The 24,652-nt window shown below is 32.2% G+C and overlaps 2 protein-coding genes across 2 annotated transcripts; one reads left to right on the top strand and one right to left on the bottom strand.

Moving 5' to 3' along the window:
- Positions 1–3,633: 3,633 nt before the first annotated feature.
- Positions 3,634–8,812, top strand: LOC131846418 (nischarin). Its single transcript, XM_059195702.1, has 4 exons — positions 3,634–4,281; positions 4,618–4,864; positions 6,527–6,645; positions 8,148–8,812. Exons 1-4 carry the CDS (start codon positions 3,841–3,843, stop codon positions 8,736–8,738), a joined length of 1,398 nt encoding a protein of 465 aa, XP_059051685.1. The 5' UTR covers positions 3,634–3,840; the 3' UTR covers positions 8,739–8,812.
- Positions 8,813–11,013: 2,201 nt separating this feature from the next.
- Positions 11,014–23,827, bottom strand: LOC131846569 (uncharacterized). The gene is made up of 16 exons (XM_059195903.1): positions 23,708–23,827; positions 23,042–23,132; positions 22,143–22,338; positions 21,358–21,555; positions 19,937–20,156; positions 19,137–19,356; positions 18,407–18,626; positions 17,606–17,861; positions 16,587–16,718; positions 15,491–15,581; positions 14,809–15,007; positions 14,313–14,507; positions 13,564–13,786; positions 12,854–13,073; positions 11,870–12,089; positions 11,014–11,278 (listed from the first exon to the last, which is right to left on the bottom strand). Exons 1-16 carry the CDS (start codon positions 23,825–23,827, stop codon positions 11,014–11,016), a joined length of 3,066 nt encoding a protein of 1,021 aa, XP_059051886.1.
- Positions 23,828–24,652: the final 825 nt, after the last annotated feature.

Genomic DNA, 24,652 nt, shown 5'->3' with positions numbered 1-24,652 from the left:
TTTGTATTTACGCTAACTCTTAATAAGCAGACATAGATTACACAATTGTCTGTATTTTAAAGTTAACTGTGATTTTAAATTGTTTATGGACTAATTCAACCTTGTACATTTTGAATTTAAATATTTGTGTCTGTCAGGTTAAGCAGATAAACTTATTTTGGACTCTTACTTCAAATATGGTTAAGGATATTATCTATAAATGTAACGTGGTATTGAAATGTGTTTAAGAAAATCCATCCAATCCACTTGTGACCAAGGCGTATTCCTTCCTTATGTTTTTGTGCAATATTGTGTCAATTTAACAAGCGATAATAATCTTAGTAATTGTTGCAAATTATTTCCAGATAGTACCTGAATTTTTGCTCATGTACTTTAAAAAATCAACGAATTAATTAACCAATGTTTATAAGTAAAACAACGTTTTTAAAAGTTCGATATTAAAAATACTATTAAGTCGATTGCAATTAAGTATATTTTGCGATAGAAATGTTTTATAATTGTCATAATACAGTGTAACGAGTTATATCGATCTTTTGTACTTCTTTATAGTTAATATATACTAGTAGCTGACCGTCGCAGCCTCTACGTCAAATATATGATTTTGAGTGTGGAGCTTGAGCATGTATTTCATAATAGTCGTAACGTGATGTTATATAGTTTATAGCCTCTGTGATAAATAAGCTACCCAACAATACAAAAAAAAACATAACCCGCAAATACTGAGATTACGGCAACAACAAAAACAACAAACAAAATTTTTTCAGCTGTATAATATTGGTATACATATATAATAATGTCTTATCTGTGGTACAGAAGTAGGACTTGCGTAGGTAAAATGTTATCCGTAATTTATTGTTACCGTAAAAATAAATGTAAATCTGTTTACTCTTTTGCACTTAAGTAAATCACAGATAATAAATTTACGTAAAATATACTTAACTGAAATCTTTAATCTTTATGCATCACTTACTTAACTTTAAGTACATAACTTATAAGTATAAATTACTATTTGCAATTATTATTTTTAACCATATTGCCATGGATGTAATTTTGAACTGTGATTCTGTGATGTTCAAAAAATACCCAATTCATAATTATTTATTGTATATAATTTTTTTACATATATTTAACATAGCTTAAGGTTTTAATTGAGTGTTTAACGGTGTGCTTGTTTTAACGAAGTTATTTTTATTTAACAAACAGAATTTAAATCCCCAAATTTTTAAATAAAAATTGCGTGATAGAATTATTAAGTTTCTGTTTATATAAAGATAATTGACGTTATTGATATATCAAATAAAAGAATGGAATAGAGTTAATTAAACGAATGAATTATTATTAAGTATAATTACAATTTTAATTATTTTTATAATTTAAAGTGTTTTGATAAATTTTATTTTATTGACTCGGATTGTTTTGTTATTTTCGTAAAACGATTAATTATGTTTTGCTATGTATTTTAATGTTTTGAATGTTTGTACTTTGTGTGTATGTTTAGGGCTGCTGAAATTTTTCATATGAATTCTTACATTTTTATTACTATTGTTGGATTTTGTTATTATGGTATGTACAGAAAGTAAACTGAAATAAATTATATAAGTATGCTTTTATAAATCTGAAATGTTTAATGATATTACAGAAGGCAGTCTTAAACATACTTTATCTGTGTCGTTAGTTATGACCGATTGTAAGACTTTTTACTTAGGTACGTCGAGAAATAGGGAGAAAATCAACTCACATTCATGAAATTTATAAATAATCGAATTGGATCAAAAATTTACGAAAATTGAACCTTACAAATACTAGCGTCCCCTTAAATGTCACAATATACTTCCGTCCTAATAAAAATTAAATCGATGTAATATATTAGTACAAATGTTACCTAATATTTACATATATTTTTTTTTAAATTTCTATATATTCAGATATCTGATTATTTAACATAAAAAATTGATTTTAAAACGCTATTTCGCAATTACAATATAATGCCTAGATTTCTTAGTGGTTTGAAAATATTAATGAATTTAACTTTCTCGTCCATAACATGAATTTCAATTGTTAACGAGACGAATCAAGTCATTATTGACAACGATAGTGTCTGTATTACGTAGATGAAATGTGTTTAATCTATTTGATTTAAACTAACCTGACTTTGGCGCTCAGTGTATTATTATAAACATAGATACATTACGAATATTGTGTATGGTCTCTTAAATTAGAAATATAGATATATGGATTCTCCATAGAGTGCAATACCTCAAACTTGCCAAGATATAATACTGTACTAACATTTTACATTACTAAAGCAATAAGGTAATACTATATTGGGAAATAACCTGGTTTACCACTGGTTTAACATCCATATAGAAATCGCATGTTGTAGAATGGGCCTAAGCAGGATTTTGTTCAGGGAGAGGCGAGAACGGTAGGCTAGAAATAAAGTTCAACTGCCGCATCCCTTGCGTGCGATGATATTATGATATGAGCGTTAAATTAAAATACATACATAATTACGTACGTACTGGCCGATTCGTATAAAACCTAATTTTATTTACAAATTGACTTTATGAGTTACCTACCATAGACATCACCGATTACGAGAAATATGTCTTCGAGGTTATTATGATACTTCTTAATTAATAAAATTTAAATCAGAATACATTTTATTAATACTAAATGACACCCGTGTGTACTTTATTGTATTCGCTAGACGACTTCAATCGATATAATTAATTAAACTGTCGTAATTTATTGTCGCACAACATAATTCTGGCCGAGACTCGTGTAAACTGTTTTGTACTACCTGATAAAAAATAAAAAATATGAACAGCATTTGTGACTTTAATTTTGATTCCTTGAGTCACGATAATCCTGACTGGTGCCCTTTTTTTTAATCATCCTGGTTGGTTGGTTTGTAAATTATTGACTTGTCTATCATCTTTTTACTTCACCTTTTCTTCAGTTCAATCCAGAAGATGGATACATAATATAAATTAAATGTGATACTAAGTATACTTTGGATACCAGTCATAACTGAAAATATCTGTTGTATAAGAGGACATTAGTATGTAGTATCACGACTGCCATTTTTCGCCCGGTAAAGTTGACCAACAGCGTTAGAATATTTAAAAAAAAATAACAGCCTCCCCCGTATGCTCTGATCTAATGAATAATAAATGAATATCTGTCTCAATCATGGTACATAATAAGATAACGCTTAATATCAATAGGAAAAGTATTAATACATTATGTATGTTATTATCAAGTTAAACTTTCTAAAAACTTGTAGTCTTATCTGTCTGCGCAGACATCTCAGTCCTCCAGAATGACAAAGCATAAGTACTATCACGGTCGTCACGTGATAAAGTGATGTTCGTGGTTTTGTTCTTGTATATAGGCTACGGTTACCAATTACCATCAGATGGAACGTTGTGAAAATATGTAGTTTTTATATGCCTGAAATTGCTGTGTATCATACACATATAATAATTACAACTGACAACACTGACTTTAAGCCCATGACATTGAACTGACAGCTAACTCGGATCAAAATACTTCATAGAAATAGCCATTTATACAGAGAAAATGTCACAGAGTACATTTTTATACTTTAAAACGTCAGTGTGTAAAACTGTGGTGTTTGACTGTGTTGTTTAAAACGATATTGTGCTATAATTTATTTCCTTCATGTATTTCTGATAATTAATTATTCAGTATTCCACGTAACTAGGGAAACAAATATTACGTCACGCGAAATGTGAACATCAATACAATCAATCACTCCACTACTATAATTGTAGTTTTCATATCGAATCTTCGCATTGTGTTTGGTCGTAAAATATGTCATCATTTGTAATCCATAATAACTCCAGTGTAGTGAGTGTGGATGAGGCGACAACAAAGGATGGAGTTACATACTACACAATCAACGTTGCAGTGGGCCCCGTCAACTGGAACGTTTCTCATCGCTACAGTGATTTTTTAGAGCTCCATGAATACTTGGTCACAAACCATGGGGTGGCGAAAGAGTTACTTCCGCCGAAGAAAGTTATTAGGAACAAGACCCCCAAATTTATCGAACATAGGCGTGAAGCCCTCAATGTCTATCTTAAAAATATCTTCAATTATTTAAGGCTCTCAATGCCATATGAATTCGCCCACTTTTTACACTTTCATTTGTATGATATATACTTTTTACTGCAAGATCTAGCAAAGACATTGTTTTTAGAAGGTGATAAATTATTGGAAGCTGAAAAATCACACAAATTTACTCCATTACAGGTAGTGTACCACTTGTTTGCACAATTATAATTTTGAATCCCATATGTAATTTTTTGTCATAATTTGTGACATGTGAGGTAGCCAATTTAGTACAAAACCTATCTCTGTTGATTTCTTCTACATAAGACAATTGGTGGTACAAGTATTTAAAAAAAGTTAATATTAATAAATTAAACTTATTTTTTATTACATTCTATCTAAGAAGCAAGTATATAAATAAAATTAAGTATTAAACAACTAAGCTCCTATAGAAATATTACAGACCATATTAAAGGTCTGTACTGGTTTTAGAGAACTAGTAATAGAAGTGATTGTAATCATTAATATTTTTTCTAGTTGCATGCAATAAGTGAACGATTGAAAATGGCCTGCCCGTCTACAGAGAAAGTCGATCAAATGTATGATTTCAGTCACATATTGGATTACTGTTCACACCTCCATTCACTGAGTATAGAGGGAAGTTATGAGAAATATGGTACAAGTAACATTGTGCCCAACAATTTACAGTTCACCCTCGTTCCATTTAAGGGCCTGCTAGATTTAAACATAATGGGAGTACCAATGGCATGCATAGAGAGTGTTGGTAAGTGATTTGTCTCTCTTAGAAATATATCTACATTGATTTTCTAAATTAACACAATTCTAGTAACTATTCTGCCATTATAAAAATATATAAAAATACAAAAAAAAAAAGTAATGTTTGTCTTCAATAGATTTTACATGAATAAATGATTTTTGAATTTGAATTTGAATTTAAATATAAAAATCAAATAATGTTTGTCTCAATAGATTTTATATGCCAACCACTCTATAAACAATGTGGTGGAACTTCTTTATATTTATTTATATAATCTTAATTTTCTGTACAATTACAATTTGAAGTATATATTTATAATTTCATTTTGTTTCTTTATATATGGGTAAAAGCTTTTTTATATTACTTACAGAGAGAATTTAAATTGTACCATGTGTGGTTATAGTAGTTATTAATTTTTACGTACATACCATATGTACTTTTATAAGCATTTAGTGAAAAACTAATATTACAAACTAAGATATTTAATTTTTAGTTGAAATGAAATATCTTAGTTTGTTTATTTTTATTATGTTTATACATATACATATATATATATATATATATATATATATATGCTTAATGGCAGAGAGACGAGTAGATGTGTATCTATATGGCCATGTGCATCACATGCATGTTAGTTCAATTGTGAAACATATGGATAGAGTTAGCACAGGTGACTTATTCTGCGATATCACTCTGCAGTTAATGTGTAATACACTTCTTTTAATGTAATTGGAATGGTAAACAAGCTGACGGCTCATTTGACGACGAGTAATGGCCTATATAATAATAATATTTTAGGTTAAATCACACATCGCCATCTAGTCCCAAGCTAATCAAAGCGTATGTTATCAAACATCATATTCAGACAATTAAATCCGCGAATTGGAAGTAAGAAATGGGTATAACACCCATGATTGTATCATGTGTGTTTTTTATTATGGGTGTATAGGCCCAATTGGGGGGCAAACACCGCCCAACTGGGTCCCAAACCCTTCTGTGGTGAGCCTCGTTACCTAAAACTGGGACATCTCAAATTAATAACCAAACGAGACACTGAATCACTGGCAAGAAATGCCAGGATTGACACATTGAAAAGCCCTAATATCGGGCTAAACTACTCCAATAGACTATTTCTATTGAGTAAAAACAACATATGCATGATGACTAGGGCACTGCAAGTTGAACAAGCATATGGCTAAACTAGGCCTATGCACGACAAAAATCTGCAGATTCTGCCAAACTGAAGAGGAAACGCCACTACACATCCTATGTGGTTGTAGCCCACTCATGCATAAACGAAATATCTCCCTTGGAAAGTTTACACTCTTTCCCGAGGAGATAAAAACCATCGCTCCTAAGAATATCCTTCAATTCTTGTCCCTGACGGGTCTAGGTAGCGAACTTTAAAAAAGGGCGAGCACAATAGATCTATGTAGGTCGCAGTGCTACAAGTGCATGTATCTGACAATAGCCCAAACAACCCAATAAAAAAAAATGGGATATGTGTTATTCGTTGCTATTCGTTGCTATTCCTGAGGACCAAGATAATATACTTTTTGTCCTATAATTTCACTGCCTAATCTACAACTGATACACCTTACAAATTAAGATGATTGTCTACCTCTTTGTTGTTTAATATAATGAATAAGATTAATGATGTTTCAGGTACACTCCGCAACACACTTGTCAGTTTATACATACAAATAGCTAATGTGGTGTCGCTGAATGAGTTCCTACTAGTAGATATTCTACACAAAGATCCATCGAGCATTAACGATACTCTTGTAAGTAATAAAATGTTATCTAAAATTGTACCTTATGGCCCCATATATATAATACAGTTTTTGTCTTGTATGAAACCATACAGTTGTAGGAGTTCATACAGTATTATTGTTAAATAATTACAAAAATGGTAAAAAGAGTTAATGGAAGTAGATTAATTCTTGACATAATCTAGGAGTTGGAGAAATGGGGGCTTCATCAATTATTACAGATGAAAATTTGAATTTTACTGTTTTTTATGAACAACTTGAGTGTTGTATGAATTGCAATTGCAACTCTGACAATGGTGCACCTGTGTTGCACTAACAGTATATGTTGGTACCGGTGGAGGATGATGCAGGAATAAATCACGATGACTTCCAGTCGTACCACGTGGAGGTCGATTTATAACGGTACATTGGTAGTAGTGATACTATATCACTAATCACTAGGCGTCATTACTAAGAACTCCCCCCGACCATTCAGCTACTTCACCAATATAAAATTTTGGCAATAACATTATACAACTAAACCAAACCAACAGTAAACAATTGAATTACTAACACGATGACAAGTATGAATTTGGCATCGCCTATTTCGCTCAAATTGGCATCGTTCTGCTCACTTACCTACTGTAACAGAGTCAATAGGTATATTATTGTAATCTATCTTCTATCTATATATATAAAAATGAATTGCTGTTCCGTTAGTCTCGCTAAAACTCGAGAATGGTTTAACCGATTTGCCTAATATTTGTTTTTAAATATTCAGGAAGTCTAGGGAAGGTTTAAACTGTGACAAAATATGAAGAAATTGCTTAGAAAATAATAAAAACAACAATTTTATTTTCCCATACAAACTGTTCGTACCTGTCAAACAGGGTGCGTTCAGAAATTTATTGCGTAACTAAACTTCAAAAAACCTTTGACATATGTAATTTTGAGGCGAATCGGAGTTCGCGGGGTCAGCTAGTGTTTAATATTTACAACTTTATCTAATTCAATTGCCATGTAGGTTACACATGTTATGATAAATATGTCGATATTCAAACAAGGCATCTGGTGACTCAGTATACAAATTTATGTTCCGGCTTCAATGTGGGTTACCAATAAATAATAGTATGAACTCAATAAATTTCTGTATTTAATTCATTAGTCATCATCATTATCTCACTAAGCATTAAGACTACTATTTAGAAGTGTATTTAGCGTACTGTTTTGACCAAGCGGCTTGGTATAGTATTTTATTTCCGTCACTGATAGTCTTGTACTTTATTCCTTGTGTTACAGCTAAAAATTCTTTATTCTTATTTATTGTACACACAAACAGGAAATAAAACAGTAATATGATAAATGTATTATACAAGGGTGAGCTTATTCCTTAAGCGATTTCTTACATGTTTTTATTCTTGGATGAATAAGCACATAGAGCGGTATATTTCATATGATATTTGGTCATCTCCAATTATCGTAGGGAACCTGTCATGTGGATGTATGAATAAATATCAACTTTTTTACTATTTCAGAAATGGAATAAGCTGATAATTGTAAACTTCGCAAGCAACAGTATAAAACAAGTAGACTGGGCCATTAAATTGGTACCGAAATTACAGCAACTAAATTTCTCATCCAACAGACTGACCGAACTCTGCGATATATCGTGTCTCCATGAACTGAGGGTACTCAATCTATCAATGAATAAATTCTCAGCATGCGAGAACTGGCACGCTAAAATTGGGAATGTAGTTAAAATTGATCTATCGCAGAACCAAGTTGTCTCCCTACAAGGTTTCTCACGATTGTATTCTCTAGAGAGTCTAGATTTAAGCTGTAATCTCATCACTGATGTAGAAGAAGTCCAGCATATCTGTAAGTTGCCTTGTTTAGAATATCTACGGTTAACTGCCAACCCGGTCGCCTCGACCATAGATTATAGAGTGAAAGTAATAGAACAGTTCAATGCAAGAATGGGAGAGCTGTGTCTGGACAACGAGAAGGCATCCGAAAAGGAATTAGATACGGCGAGAGTGTTGCAAGCTTTAAGGACAGTTAAGGAAGGCAAAATGCCTAGTTTCCTTGAGAATAACAACACAAGTTTTAGCTTTCGTAACAGTTGACAGTAAGGTTTGTTGAGCTAGTTTGTAGGTTGACGTCCATTACTATGTGCTTTACTTGAGGGGACTAATGTTATATATATATCTATTAGTAGTCAATAAAACTTGAGAAAAAATATTATACTATGCATATTGACTATGAGTAACCAGAAACTATCCCATTGCATCATTAAGCATGCTAATGTTGCTAAAGCCGTTATTGCATCGCATCTCTTCACACCATACTGCTAACATTGAGATCCAGCCTTAAACATTTTCAACTTTTTCTCTTATTAGTACTTTTTTTTTTCATATTTAAATTATCGCGAATATTTACAGGTCAGCTATTAAAACTGAAAACTTAAGAACAGTTACTAAAGCAATAGAAAACGAAATTAAATAGCAACCAAACCCTATACATCGGTCTTAGAGTGACTAGTAAGTTAGAAAAGAAATTCCGATCTTCGATAGCGTTCTTTTCGAATTTAATTGTCACTCCAGTCAACATGTGAGAAATGCTATTGTTATACCATTGTCACATTCGTTATTAAATTAATAATAATATCATCGTTATTTAATAATACTTCGTTTTCTTTAGTTATTTTTACTTGGTAAAGCTGAAACAAATTTTGTACTGAGATTGGATTTTTTTGACTGTGATCAATTTCACTAAGCATTGATTTTCATTATTTGTTTGTAACCGTCTTTTTTCATTGCCAATTGCTGACTCTTACTATATAAGTTCAGCGACTTACAGAGAGAGAATAGTAAATTCTTAACATAACTATTGTTGACTCTTTCTAACATGTAGTTATATAGGTATATTTCGTTATGTTTCTAATGTTTCACCAAACGTAAAATGGTATTGATAATAATTATATTATAGATATAGAAATAGATTTAAACATAATATGTGTTAGCTAAGTAGATTTATTGTCCTCTTTATTAAATTAATAGTGACATCGTATACGATTTTTGTTGTTAATGTAGTTTATTCACTAGACAAAAATCCATAAAAATTACGAAGTGTAGTTAATGTTTTCATCTGTTTGTTTCTACAGCGTTTACTTCTTCCTAAGTATGCAACGGATACGGGTTTTATAGTTTGAAATTACAGTTCCGATAATTTCTTACATACGATTTATGTATAAATAAAACATCCATATATACAACCTCCGTAACATACACACATATAAAAGTCATTCTATGATTTTTGTTGTCAATATAGTTGTAAGTTTAAATGTTAAAAACTTCACTTTAAACGTTTTATTCTTTTATTGTTCTAAATTTGTATTATATTTCCTTCATGTAGTATTTATTATTAATATTATGACCTAATAGTACATTGTTTGTTGTTATTAATTAATAAATGTATTATTAATTTTGACCAAATGTGATAATTAAATGGTGTTGGATATTTTAGTTTGTAGATTAGATTTATTTATTATAGTGAATATATCTTAGTTGTATGTTAAATTATAATAGATTTGTTTTTGTTATTATTAAATATAATTACATATATTGGACCCTAAAAGTTAATCTGTGGTATTTAAAAAGGGTTAATAAGTATCAACAACATTGTAACGTACTGGTTGACTATAGAGGCTGTCATTGTTAATACAGCCTCTGTAAACAAAACAAAACAGAGCTGAGCAGAGCTTATGGTTTATTATAGAAAATAAATAGTCGACTTATGAAATCGTTATATGCATACATCAATTATATGTAATATACTCTATTTATAACCTATCTTTGGGAAAAGTAATTACGTCTCATGAATCAATGGATTTTTATATTGATTATTTTATTAATAAAATACAGTAAAATGTTAATTTCATATGTATTGTATTGATTAATAATAACAAATATTATTCAAAATATAGATAGGACACTTAATGTTAAAATATCGGACCATAAAAATGTAATTACAAGACAAAAATGAGTTTTCTCTTTTGATAATAATATTCATATTGACATACCATTAAGATGACTGATATAATAAAGTCATAATATTGTAAAAAAATGTATAATTCAATTATAATGAATATTGTTAAGTATTATTGAGTAGTATTATTATTTGTGATTCTGAATAAATATTGTTCTAAGTTTAATTTATGACATGACATGACAACGTGTAATTATGTTATAAATAAAAAAAATCGTCTTAAATGTTTGTCTTTTAATCTGTACTTTTAATAAACCTTACAAGTTATCAAGTCCACTTGCAAACTGTGCCCACTGGTGCAAAAAATGGGAAAGAATGATTACTATACGAACTGAGTCTGCAAAAAAACAGTTTTTAATTAACCTTTTCTTTCCTTTTACCCTTAAATACTTTATAAATCACTGTCATAACAGTATATAAGACTATATTAAGCATAATGAATAAAGCAATCAGATCCAAATAGTACTTCTGGTAGAAGGGCACGTTTAGAGCGGGCGAGCGTAGGTGCGGAGCGCTGCGCGTACGTATCACGTGCTCCACCCAGTGGACCAGCTCCTCGCCAGGAGACACTGGCCGGTCATGGTATATCGCAGATAATTCCTTTGCCCTCTGTCTGTACCTGTAAACAAGAATAAAAAAAAGTTACACGCCAAGATGTTGTTTTAAACACGATCCACGATCAAGTTACAAATGTAAGGTAAACTTAAGTTAATAGATTTCCACCGGTAAATTCCAACTGCGTGTTTTAAATGATATTACCGCCCGATAGGGCTATCTAAGGCTAAAGTGAAATATCAGAAGTTTTGATTCTGGCCACAAGGTAAGACACCACTGTAAGAGAAGGAAGGATATTGTACTGTTGATTCCTCTAGTCTTACTAATGAACAGAATAGATAAGAATTAACAGAACGATATCTATCTAGCATCAACTTCACTCATTGTAAATTGTGAAGAAAAGAGACAGCCATATTGGGATTACGGATTGCATTCCACAAATGATTTTATAACTTATATTAACTCAGTAGAGAACACCGCTTTCTTAAGATAAAAGAGCCTATATCCGATAGTCTTCACGATATAATCTTTCAAAAGGAAATTTTCTTTAAGATCCCTTTAATTTCAGTCGTTCACTTCATGTAGAGGTCACAAAAACACACACACACTTTGGTATTTGCAATATTAGCTCAGATATTTATAAGTATATACTTACTGTGGCTCATTAAGCATCATCTCAATAGCTGACTCCAAGTCGTTCGCTAAATTATGAGTGAAAGGAACTCTGATCGCGTATCCTCTGCTGACCGCTTTCTCTATGTTTACGAATTGGTCCATATAAATAGGTATGCCGATCACAGGGATTCCAAAGTGTATAGACTCACTTGAGGACAGCTGACCTCCGTGTGAGATGAAGAATAAACAATTTGAATGTGCTGAAAGAACAATCCTTACATTTAAATAACGGAATAAAGTGCATATGAAGTATGCAAGGTACTTCTTAATTGTTCCAATCTGATTAATCTAGGTACTTACGTACACATGTCAGTAGATAGCTGGATGGTATAGTTATTGTAAAGAGCGACAAATCAAAGCTATTCATCACAATTTTTTGTCGGTCTGTCTGCAAGGCTGCAGATGTTGCGCGTCTTAATTGTTATGAAAAATACTTATATTTTTGTACAAGAAAAATCAACCAAAAAAATAGTCATTAAAGCAAAAATCGAGAAAATCAGTACAATTAACAATGTTTTTCTTTCTTAAGTCTAGAGCGTTTATTGATTGAACTTGAACGATTGAAGTCAGTTTATAGAATAAAAAGTTTAATTATAGATATGTGAAAATTAACACATTTTTTCGAGACAGTTTGGTACCTCCTACCTATTCGTAGTTCTCAAACAAAAGTTTGAGAACTATGAGTAGGTAGGAGGAAGTACAAGAATCAAGTTTCGCTTAGTTTAAATCGACCCACACACGGTACGAAAGTCAGGTGCAAAGACGTAGTAATGGTGGGGAGTGCCTTGGAAGAAGGGTGCCACATGTGTAGCGAAATCAATGCCTATTTTTCATAACATGCCGCCTAAACCGATTTTCTCCCATTATAACGGCTCATTAGAGCAATCAGATCTAAGGATCCACGGATTACAGTATTTGCCGTTACATACTTTTTTCAGATTAGACCAAATTTATACGCACTAACCTAAAATGCTCGGTTGAGGCGCCCAACTGGTAATGTGCACGTTTTTAGGTAAATTCGACAATTGTTCCTCAAATTTCCATATTATGGTTTGCTCTAATCCTTTGAATATTTTCAAAAGATGTTCTACTATAGGTTTAGGTATATCCTTGCTTTTTAGTGTAGAACCCATGCTGAAATAAATAACACCATTTGTGGCATTGTCCATAAGGCTCTGAAGGTCCTGTAAATAAAAAAAAACATTTAAACAATAAAATCTAACCAAATAATACGATTAAACCTCCTGTCTGAGATTTTGGCTAATAAGAAGGTACATCATATTGCCCTTCCAATTATATCAGTATAAAATAATAATGATACATTTATTTACTTATTAACTGTTATTTAAATCGTGATATTTGTATTTGTTTGGGGAAAATGTTGAACCTGAATTTGTTCAGTTCTTATCAACGTAGAGCTGTGTCAGGTAGCGTGGCAGGTTTGTTGCAAATGCTTGGTGATATAATGACAATCCAAATCCTGAATTTGGATAGTAAGATAGCACACACAATAGTTTATAGCAGAGTCTACATACCTAACCCTCGACAGATTAAGATGAAATTTTGCATGCACATTTAGTTTAACTGATACTTTTGGACAAGTTATTTTTTATGGACTTCCATGTTATAGAAATCCAATACAAGGTTTTTGAGAATAATTCTAATTTTAATTACCTTTGGCAGCGGTTGTGTATGTGTGGCAATGTGGTAACCACCAATCAACTTGAAGTTCTGCGGGGTCCTCGGTATATTACCGAATGCATTGTAATCATTACTCAATATCATGGAGGCATTGTAAATTAGTTCTTGATAATCCGGTAATTTTCTGCCACGTTGCTCTATGGGTGGACCGAAATATTGCTTATAGGCGAGTTCCTCTTTTGGTGTAGTTGAATACCTGAAAAGTAAATGTATTGCTACTAACAGATTAAATACGTCGTACCTATTCGTTTATGAGGTTCCGGGTTCGATTGTCTACCGAGCCAATTTAAAAATCGAACTTTCTAGATTATACGCCTTTACTAATCATTTATCTCAACACGTATCTAAACCATTTGCAATATCCCATATAAAAAGTTATGTGGAAAGGTTAGGTAAAAAGTGAAGCATATATATATATATATAATTGAATTCTGTTGAAATTAGCTTTTTCAACCAAATATAAAAAACAATTTCTAAGTCGATTTATTTGTTGAGACAAATTGCTTTTTCTACTGTAGCCGATGATGATGGTTACTTTTATATAGCTGTTATATCCATAATGCATTAAGGTCTGTATAAATTTGATCTTAGTAGTTTCTGAGTTATCCTTAATATACTTAATAAGGCGACTGGAGACTAATGCAAATGATTCCGGTTTTTTCCCGTCTTGAATATGGCATTAAATAAAAATATACTTGATGTAGTAATAAAAATACACGAACCATTTAATCCATTTCCACTGCAACTGCAACCACAGCTCCTGGACTCTTTGTCCAAAATCAAACGGTGGTATATTGGCGGAGAGATAGTCCGAGGTGTACGCTGGGTTGGTTGCCTCGTCTATCAGTCGCAACACTTGCCAATGAGCTCCCATTGAATAACTCCATATCATCGGACAGTTGTAGAGAGCTGAAAATCTACAAATGTACAAATTGATATCATGATATTATATATTTTTGCCACTAGACAGTGGTGAAGAACAGTATCAAGTCTATACAGGATAAAGAATTTTGATTTTCGAAGACGTATCGAAATAGATAACTTCAGAAATTATGATTCATAACATACTCCCGGAAAAAATATTTTTTAAATCTATTAAATCATCATTAATAAAATCAGGATCTATTAAATTAGGTACATGTTATAGGTATGTAAAAAGTCCCACAATCAATTATCATCAGGTGGTTCGTTAGCTTGTGAACTGTAAACTTTACTCACCCAGCATATATTTCAGTCTCATATAAATCAGCAATTACCAGATCAAACTCTTGTTTAGGATCTTCGATCAGTGCTTTCACATCTTTGTTTTCAAAAGTCATAAATGCGTTATACAGGGCAAAGTCCTGCATAGCTTGTGGGTCGGCGTTTACTTCCATGCCTTTGTCTATCACTGTACTGATATCAAAAGCACCCCCATCTGTAAAGATTAGCAAAATCGCATTAATACCAGCTGCTGCAGTCACCATTTCACCATCGCACTACCCACAAACACAAAACACAGTACCTAAAATACCATCCTGATTATCTAAACGAATGGCGGTCGTCCACCGTTTTTCCAGAAAATTGTTTTTTAGAATGACATTGTGGAATCACCTTCTAGCAATGATATTTGGGATATTACCTACGATATTGAAACGTCATTCTTTCTTAAAAGGCCGGCAAATTTCTAAAATGGGCCATCATTTTTCTATCTACATCGTAGTGAACGCAATATCTGAGAATCCCATATTACAGTTTACCTATCTACCTTATACGTATCGTATTTGAGTCCAACGTGGTAGGGTCAGGTATCTATCACATCTAACCACAAGTCTACCATCATTTCTCTCGCTATTTTTGTGTTTCTAAAGAAATTAATATATATTTAAAATATTCAGACCTAACTAATATGCATACATACCTGGAAAAGCATCGAAGTTGCTCTTTATGTTTATTTGCCGTAATTTATTTTTGTCTTCGTTATCTAGGGGAAACCCTGTTATGTAAGTTACCTAGAAGCACGAAAACACCCCTATTAAATATATTACAGATATAAGTAATTAGGGGCCAACCACAAATAATTCATACCTTAAGAGTATGAAGTATTTGTGGATTAAAGCGTGACAAGTGATTGAGGAAGTCTTAAACTTTATTTAAAAATTCAACTAATGAAGAACCACTGCCACTCATGGTATCCTAGATTTTGTGAAGTAAGATTTAAATTTTGATTTTAAAACATGAATATTTAACAAAAGTCACCAGCTGTGACGGAGGTGAGCGGAGGGAGGGAAAAAATATTAAATTTGTTTAACGTAACTTATCGATAGTCCTTTATAGCAAAGGATACTTTGTAATAATGGATATTTCATACAATGTTTCTATATGATTCGCGTCTAATTACTGATATTTGACAACGCATTACACAATATTTTACATATACGTTTAATACATAAAAATACAAAGCGGTTGTCCCATCTATTCTTGTTATACGAGTAACAATTAGACGAGGTAAGTCAAGGTTAACTAACTGTAATCTATTTGGTAATTCGTTTGATTCACTCAGTGACCTCGACAATGAACTGTACCGAAACGGTTTTATAACTCGTTTATTTGGAGATCAGTATAATAATAATATTTCAGGACAATTCACACAGCGCCATCTAGGGCCAAGCTAATTTAGCTGTGTACAACTTGTGTTATGTACTTCACAACTGATACAAATGTATAGTTATTTTTTTTTGTAAATACATATCTATTATACATAGAAAACTTCTAGACTGATACAAATAATCATACTTACTCATGAATACAAATGTTCGTATCGTGTGAGGAATCGAACCCACAACCATTGGGAGTAAGACGGTGTGCTAAACCACCATGGCCGTCAACTGCATAGGAAACTCAACGTGTAACTAATTTTATTAACATAGTTACACATTCTTAAATTGATAAAAGAAATAATAGATATTAAATAAAACTAAAGATGTCTCAAAAATAATAACAAACACAATATTTACCTCATGTCCAGCGTTAAGCAATCGCCTCACATATCCCTCGCCTAATATGTTCAAACTTCTTACCGGCAAAGGATAAGCCACTAATATCTTATATCCCTCCACACTCAACGTAATTAAATGTAATATAAATAATAACTTCATTATTCATTTATATAGATATTCACAAACTCGTAATATTTTAAATCAAACAGCGCATAATGACCAACATTTTTTATAATATCTAATCTGCTTTTCTAGGCTGTGTATATTTATATTTGACTACAAAGATATGGACACCGTTATGTAATTCCTTAATGACGGATAATGTCCACTTTAAACGATTTTTATTAATGACGATTAAAATGTACAATTTATTAGATAACAAATTAACTTATAACGCGTCTACAACTCAAGCTCGTATACTAAACTGTTCAGCATGACGGTACAGTTACTGATGCGTAAATAAAGGACAGTCCATACTAACAAGAAATATATATATATATATATATAGCAACAATGTTTTTGCTATATATAGTATATATATCTATATAGTATAAAAAGAGTTGCTTCTGCTGTCTGTTAGCTTAGTACTTTAAACTACACAATTTTAATGCAGTTTTTAGCTTTTCATCCATCCACTGAGTGATATCTGAGAAAGATTTAAATCTATATATAATTTGTTAAAGTTATGTATAAATGGCTTGAATTACCCGCGTGAAGTCGGGGTGGGTCGTTAGTTAAGATATATGATTTATTTTTATCTATTTTTAACCGACTCCAAAAAAGGAGGAGCAGATTTCTCATTGCGTCTGTATTTTTTTTAATATTTGTTACTTCATAACTCCGTCATTCATAAACCGATATGTAAAAAAAATATTTAAAAGAGTATACTGTAAGTACTTTGTACTTTGGTCCTATGTATTCCTAACCAAAAAGAAACTAAATTGATTCAATCGATTACTAAAACCACTTACTACTTTAATTTTAAAACCTGAATTAAATAATTACACAGGATAACATTCACAATTTAATTAATCAGTTTTCTTCTTTATAGTTCTATTCTTGGGACAGAACAGACATTTAATTAGTACTTTAATAGTGATTACTATAGCAATAATAAGTGCAATCAGATCCAAGTAGTACTTCTGGTACACTGGCACGTGTAGGGCGGGCGAGCGCAGGTGAGGGGCGCCGCGGGTGCGTATCACGTGCTCCACCCAGTGGACCAACTCCTCACCTGGTGACACTGGACGGTCGTGGTATATCAATGACAGCGCTTTCGCTTTGTTCTTATACCTGAATTAAAAAAAAATGCGAACTCAACAAATATTATGATTTCAGTCAATAATAATAACTAGTGGTCGTCTAATAATCGGGTCGAAATCTGATCATAAATAATTTAAATTAAAAGTTTGAATTGTAAAAAGATTATGCGTGTGTTTGTCAAATTTAATGTATGTTTTATGCATTATTAAAAAAAGTTAGCATTCTGCATTCTTTCTCCCTATATAAACTGTAAATGTGCAAAATTTCATAATTATGGGGACGGCGATGTTCGCGGAATTTTGTCATAAGCGGTACAAAGTTTTTGCTTCACGTAGGTATTAATATACCTAATTATACCCCTGGACACAATGCTATCTAGTCCCAAGATAAACTGTTAGATTTTTAAAACACATTTTTTTGTAAATGCGTACAATACAATACAATAGTAGAAATCTCCCAGCCCAATATAAACCATAATAATACTTTTGTTAGCATTCTGCGTGGAATTGAACCCGCCACCCAGTAGGAAGTAAAAAGACTGAGTACGTGTAGGTATATGTGTAGGAAATACTTACTTGGACTCAATCAGAACATCACGTATAGCATTCTCAAGATCATTGACCATAGAGTAAGAGAGATCAACTCTTTTAGCGTACCCTTTCTTCACAGCTCTGTCAATATTTACAAACTGGTCCCCAAAAATTGGGATCCCGACCATAGGTCTTCCGAAATAGATTGCTTCGGTTGTAGAAAGTAAACCACCGTGAGTGATGAACAGGATGCAATTCGGATGAGCTGAAATTGTTGGTGATTTATTAATTAGATAATTAGATTATAAACAATTGTTTATCATATTAATTAGACTGAAGTAGACTTTCTGCAAGGTCGTGCATGGGTACCACTGTCTCACCTATTGGTCTCCAAGCTATGTGCTTTGTTTAGGTTTGAAAAACATGGTTAAAAAACATGGCAGTGCAATTACAGTGTACAAACGTATTAGTCGTTCAGAATGGATCGACGCTTCGCAATTAACATCAGGTTGTTTGACAGTCCAAGTACATAATAGAAATAAAGATATTTTTTATTGAAATAAACTTTATAATACAGAACGCAGTCGCAAGAAGAATGAACAATAAACACGGTTGTTGCTTTTTTAAATGTAACCTACATTTTACAATTATTTTTTAAGATTTTAAGATTATTGCTGCTAAACAACAAAGTTGACATATAATAAAGTCTCTACAAGCAGGACCCGTTTACAAGTATAACGTATACATAATACATAATATTGCCATTATCGCATACCTAAAATACTTTGTTGAGGAGCCCAATGGACAATATGAACGTTAGAAGGCAAATTAGATAATTTCTCTTCAAATTTCCACAATACTGTCTGTTTCAGTTTGCCAAAAATATTTAATAGGCCTTGTTTAATGTTATTTGGTAGATCTCTACTCTTCAAATTTGTTCCCATGCTGAAGTAGATTAGACCATTTTTTGCATTATCTAATAATTGTTTAAGATCCTATAAAATAGAATGTGCTCTTTAGTCATAACTTTATTAGAATCAATATTTCAAGTTATTACATATAATCTCCTGGACATAAAAGTGAGCATTTTTTGCTGGTTTGCCGTAATATTCTTTCTTTCATAACATGTCATGAAGTTACTTAAATAAGCAAATAATGTATAAACCATTTAGTTTGAAATTTCAAAATGAAGTATACATAGCCCATCTTTGTATTCTCATGAGAAAAAATATACTCATATTTGCAGTTGAATAGTAACATATACTAGACCGATGAGACCTGTATATGTCTATATATCGGCCCAAACAAAGTGTATCCCACGTAAAAAATGCGTAACAGTTTTAACTTCAACAATTTAATTTCGGAGAACCATTAACCTCCCCATATAAGATTTGCAAATATTACAATCCTAATACCTACATATTTCATCTGTACGTGTATTTGTCACCTATTTCCCTTAAACGACTGGACTGATTTGATAAAAAATTGTGTACATATTTTATTAGGGATGGTTAAAAAACGCGAGTCCGCTGGTGCCTATATTATAATATTGTTTGTTCTATAGGTGCTACTTACATCTGGTAACGGTTGTATATCTTCATTAATATGATATCCACCGACTGGAATATAATTCTGCGGCAATCTCAGAGCTTGACCGATAGATACGTGAGAATTGCTCAGAACTAGAAAGGCATTGTATAAAACGTCGTAGAATAAAGGCATAGCTCTTCCCCGCTGCGTTAAATATGGTTTAAATATTGCTTCAAAGTCTCGCTCGTACCGACGATTGAGATATCTGAGAAATATAATTTTTTTTATTTATTTATTTATTCATTTATTTCAGGCAAAGAGGCCCATATTATAAATACCTTATAGACTAACATACATATAATATAATATTTAAAAATAATACATGATATTGTCTGTGTGATCACGGCACTGAAGACGGCAATCTGACAGTAGATTACCAACCTTTTGGCCAGATATCCTCTTTCATGAAGGTGGGCAGCAAGTCGGTGGGGACCAGGGCACAAACGACGTTGACTCGACAATGTCCTGGTCCTTAGTGGCGTGTAGAGGGACAGTACATTGTCGTGGTCGGTGTAGCAGCACGCAGCAGAAAGTTGGGCCCAGTGAGTGCAGTGCCACAATGATTCCTATTGACCCTGTGTCACGTCGTCTTTTGTACCACGACGAAGCCATCATCGTCGCGGTTCAGCAGCACACGTGTACTAAGCATCGGTTTGCTGTACGGCGGCAAAATTTTGGTTGCACCGAGGATTTTGTTAGCGCTGCTTCCACATACAGCGGTATCGGCGCTCGCGAGCACGACCGGCGGTGACACCATCTGGTGATCAGTGTCGTCGCTGAAACCGCTGACTCCGCCGTGAACGCATCGCGGCATGCCCGTTGCTGCCCATTATTTAGGGAAAGAGCAGAGCCTTCGCTCTCGCGATGTCGTCCTGGCTGAAGTTGGACACACAGATCTGGACTGCACTTACTTCGTCCATTACGTCCAGCTTCTGCTGCAGGAACGCAAGGAGTTCGTTGGCCACAAGTTTGTCACACATGGCTGGAACTTCGACTAGCAGGGCTTATTTATTACGATGTTAAATAAAATAATTATAATATGTGCACATCGGATCGCGCTTACACTGAGACAAAAATGGTTTGGCACCCTTGCCTGCGCTAACGGTATACACGCTGGCAGTGCACCAGTGGAAGATGATAGGATGAGCTTGAAGTCAGACTGTAAATGTATTATGCCATAACATGCTTCCGTATTTATAATATTAGTATGGATATATATATAGTGTTATTGAAGAGCTTATACTATTCATAATAAACATAAATGGAAATTAATGAAAATATCACTACGAAATTTAAGATAACATCAACAAATAAAAATGAATATAAATATAATTGCCGCAAAGCTGATATTTAATGTTCAATGCAATTTCTTTCTTGCATTTAAATAATGATAAAGATATACTTACAAAGTTTTTAGAATTCTTATTAGGGTCTGACTGAATAAACCTTTCACTCGTTCCATGAATGAAAACGGTGGTACAGCACTAGAGGAGATATCTGCCGCATACGCGGGGTTGATGGCTTCATCCACTAAAGAAAGTGCCATCCAGTGAGGATCTAAACTAGACAACCAAATGAATGGGCACTCATACAATGTAGGGATCCTAAAACAACAAATATTATATATAAACTATTATTTACATTATCTATGAAATGATAAACCATTAGATGATTGCCACTATATCTGTAATTAGTGAGTGGAGTCATCAGGACGCTTGGGAAGGCATATTTAGATCAAGGCTGCTAGAGAATATTAATTTTTAGATTGTATATATTTTTAGATTGCAATAAAAATAAACAGTTCATTAAACACTGTACAATAAATTTTATCAAAAAATTTCGGAGGAGTTATCAATTAACAAACATAAAAAAATAAATGCAGTCAGCATTTTCTTTTTTTTTTTTAAGTGTGTTTTGATTACTTTTTTCAACGTGAACCGATTTCGATATTTTATTCAAAAGTTGATTCTCATGTGGTCCCATATTAAATTAATCAATACGTGACCACGTGTATATAGTTTTTGAGTTATCCTTAATAATGTCATTGAAGACGATTCTTACGTGTCCCGAAGACATTATAAATATTACTTAGTTTCTTCACTTTCTTTCAAATGTAAACAATGGGTGAATTTTACACGTAAAAAGGTTTTATGTTATTAGTCCTGCATAGATTTAGCTAAACTGAACTTACCCAGCATATATATCACTAAACATCCACTCAGCTATTACTACATCAAATGTCTGTCTTGTATCGTGGAATAAATTAGCAACATTAGGGTTCACTAACGTCTGAAATGCCAGCTCAGTCATAAAATTAAACATTATCAGTGGAGATCCTATATCACTAGTCTTGTTTAATATTGACTGTATATTGTACAAATTTAAATCTGGAAATTGTAAATGAGAAAACATGTTTTTATGTTATTGTAATCGAAAACAAGCTGGCTACCTGATGACAAGCGGTATAATCGGTGCATATATGAGTTACTTATATACATGAAGAGCACATTATAGGTACAGACATGACGTGTTACTACCCCAATGCGTTATCATTGCAAAGGACTAAGATGTTATGCCTCTTAACTTATAATTTCACTACCTGATCTTACTCTGCAATTCTTACTCTGCAATCGAAACACACCTTACAAAGCAAGCTACTTGGTGGCTGAAATAGCCTGAATGAGTCTGAGGTACCCGCATACGACTACGGTTACATCAATCATTTAATCAATTTTAACAACAACAACGCAAGTCTGTTAATGTGTTGAAATATTATATGAAAATTTTCAATCGAGTTTAAAATAACGGGATTTTATAATAGGCTGTATTTTGTACGACATATTTTACGATATCTTCGCGAAACTTCGGAATTCGACTATATTTTGTTTTTTTTTTAATAATAATAAAATTATATTTTCAGACAAACGCGTGGAATCTCACATTGCTTAAAATCAGAGCATCCTAGTTCCTAGATCCTCCATTCATCCTAGATCCTAGTTAGCAAACAATAGAGATCCCTGCCAATGTATACAATTAGAACAGAGGTTATTCCATTATCATGCATTAAAAAAATTAATATAGGCTACTTACTACGGGACACCATATTTAAATTCCCACTGACATCAATCTGAGTCAAATTTGGATGTAAATGTTTACTCAGAAACGGTGTTATGAAGGTGACCTAGAATTTAATATCAATTATGAAATAGTTGTCGATGATTCTTTTTTCTATTTATTTCTTTCAGAATATTTAGTATAACTTATATACTTATAAAAAGTAGATGGCCTGATGCTGGATCAAAACAGGCAAATATGAACGTGTATAATACAGAATATACTATATAGTGACTCCTGGCATTTATATTAACAAATTCTGAAGAAATTGCATAAATATTTACGAATTAAAATAAGGACACCTGATACTACCATTGAATATATGTTAAGTATTATTGTTTACCTTATTGTATATAATTCGTCATACTACAAATAATTAGGTTCACATAGCGCTAATCCCAGAGTTTGTCTATAGGTCATTATAGATACTCAATATCTGATAGAAATGTTTTTATTTATACGAATCCAACAATTTACTTTATTCTAAAGATACTCTTAGAATCACCATATGAGTGCCGGCAGGGAGAGAAACTTTGAGCAAAACACGAGATTTATACACGGATGTATTATTACATATTATTTGATACAAACCCTCAAAATATTCATAAAATATATCTATTTGTTTTTGTAATAAATTCTGACCTCATGACCCGCATTCAGTAAATGTCTAGCCACATTCTCTCCTAGGATGCTGTGACTTACTCCAGGCATTGGAAATAAAACCATTACTTTATAGGCATGACTTATTTGGAACATCGCCATAACAAAAACAGCCCACATATTAAGTAGCATATTCTGAAAATAAAAAATGGAAATGTCACATGTACGTGTGTCACATGTAAGTAATAGTGACATTAACATTATTGTATGATTAGCAATAGGTGTACCTTTCTACAATAGCTATAGGTACAGAATTATTAAAACATATTAAGGATTTTTTGAGCTTATCAATTAGAGATTAGTTTTCCTATTTTTATTATTATTATTATTAGTTTAGATAATTTTACTCTGTAATTGGAAACAATGCAAAATTAATTAATATACATATGCCGAATCGCTAAAAACTACTGAAGTTAATTGAGATGCAATTGCTACAATAAGTTATTCTGTTTTTAAAGTATAATATTTGTGTTTAAAACAGTATGTGTTTATTAGCTTAAGTTGATTTTAATAAAGGCTATAATGATAATAATAAGTTTTAAACAACTATACTAGGTATCTAAAATTCATAATAAATATTTTTATTTAAAATGCATTACGACAAAATAATCGTAATTATATAACTGTAAACTTACGAGAAAAAAATACTTTTAATGTAAATAATAATCGAGATTAGAATACTTTTATCACATATCAAAAACATTCAAATTTATTACGAACTGTTAGTAATAATGACTTGCCATTCTTTAACAAGACTACAGATCTAATAATACATTACAATACATACAAGATTTATATCTTTTAAATCTCGAAGTACTTCATAAATAAAAGACTTACTAACTTCTATAAACGCTATAAATATGAAGTCACGAACCGCCTTTCTAAGTACAAAATGCGTAAGTAAACATTTATTATACACTTTTAAAA

Source organism: Achroia grisella, unplaced genomic scaffold (assembly GCF_030625045.1).
Source record: "Achroia grisella isolate CSIRO2021 unplaced genomic scaffold, CSIRO_AGI_Agris_v1 utg511, whole genome shotgun sequence".
In the NCBI taxonomy this organism is placed as follows: Eukaryota; Metazoa; Arthropoda; class Insecta; order Lepidoptera; family Pyralidae; genus Achroia; species Achroia grisella.
Note: the sequence above shows the minus strand (reverse complement) of the source record. Positions and strands in the feature narration are given on the sequence as shown.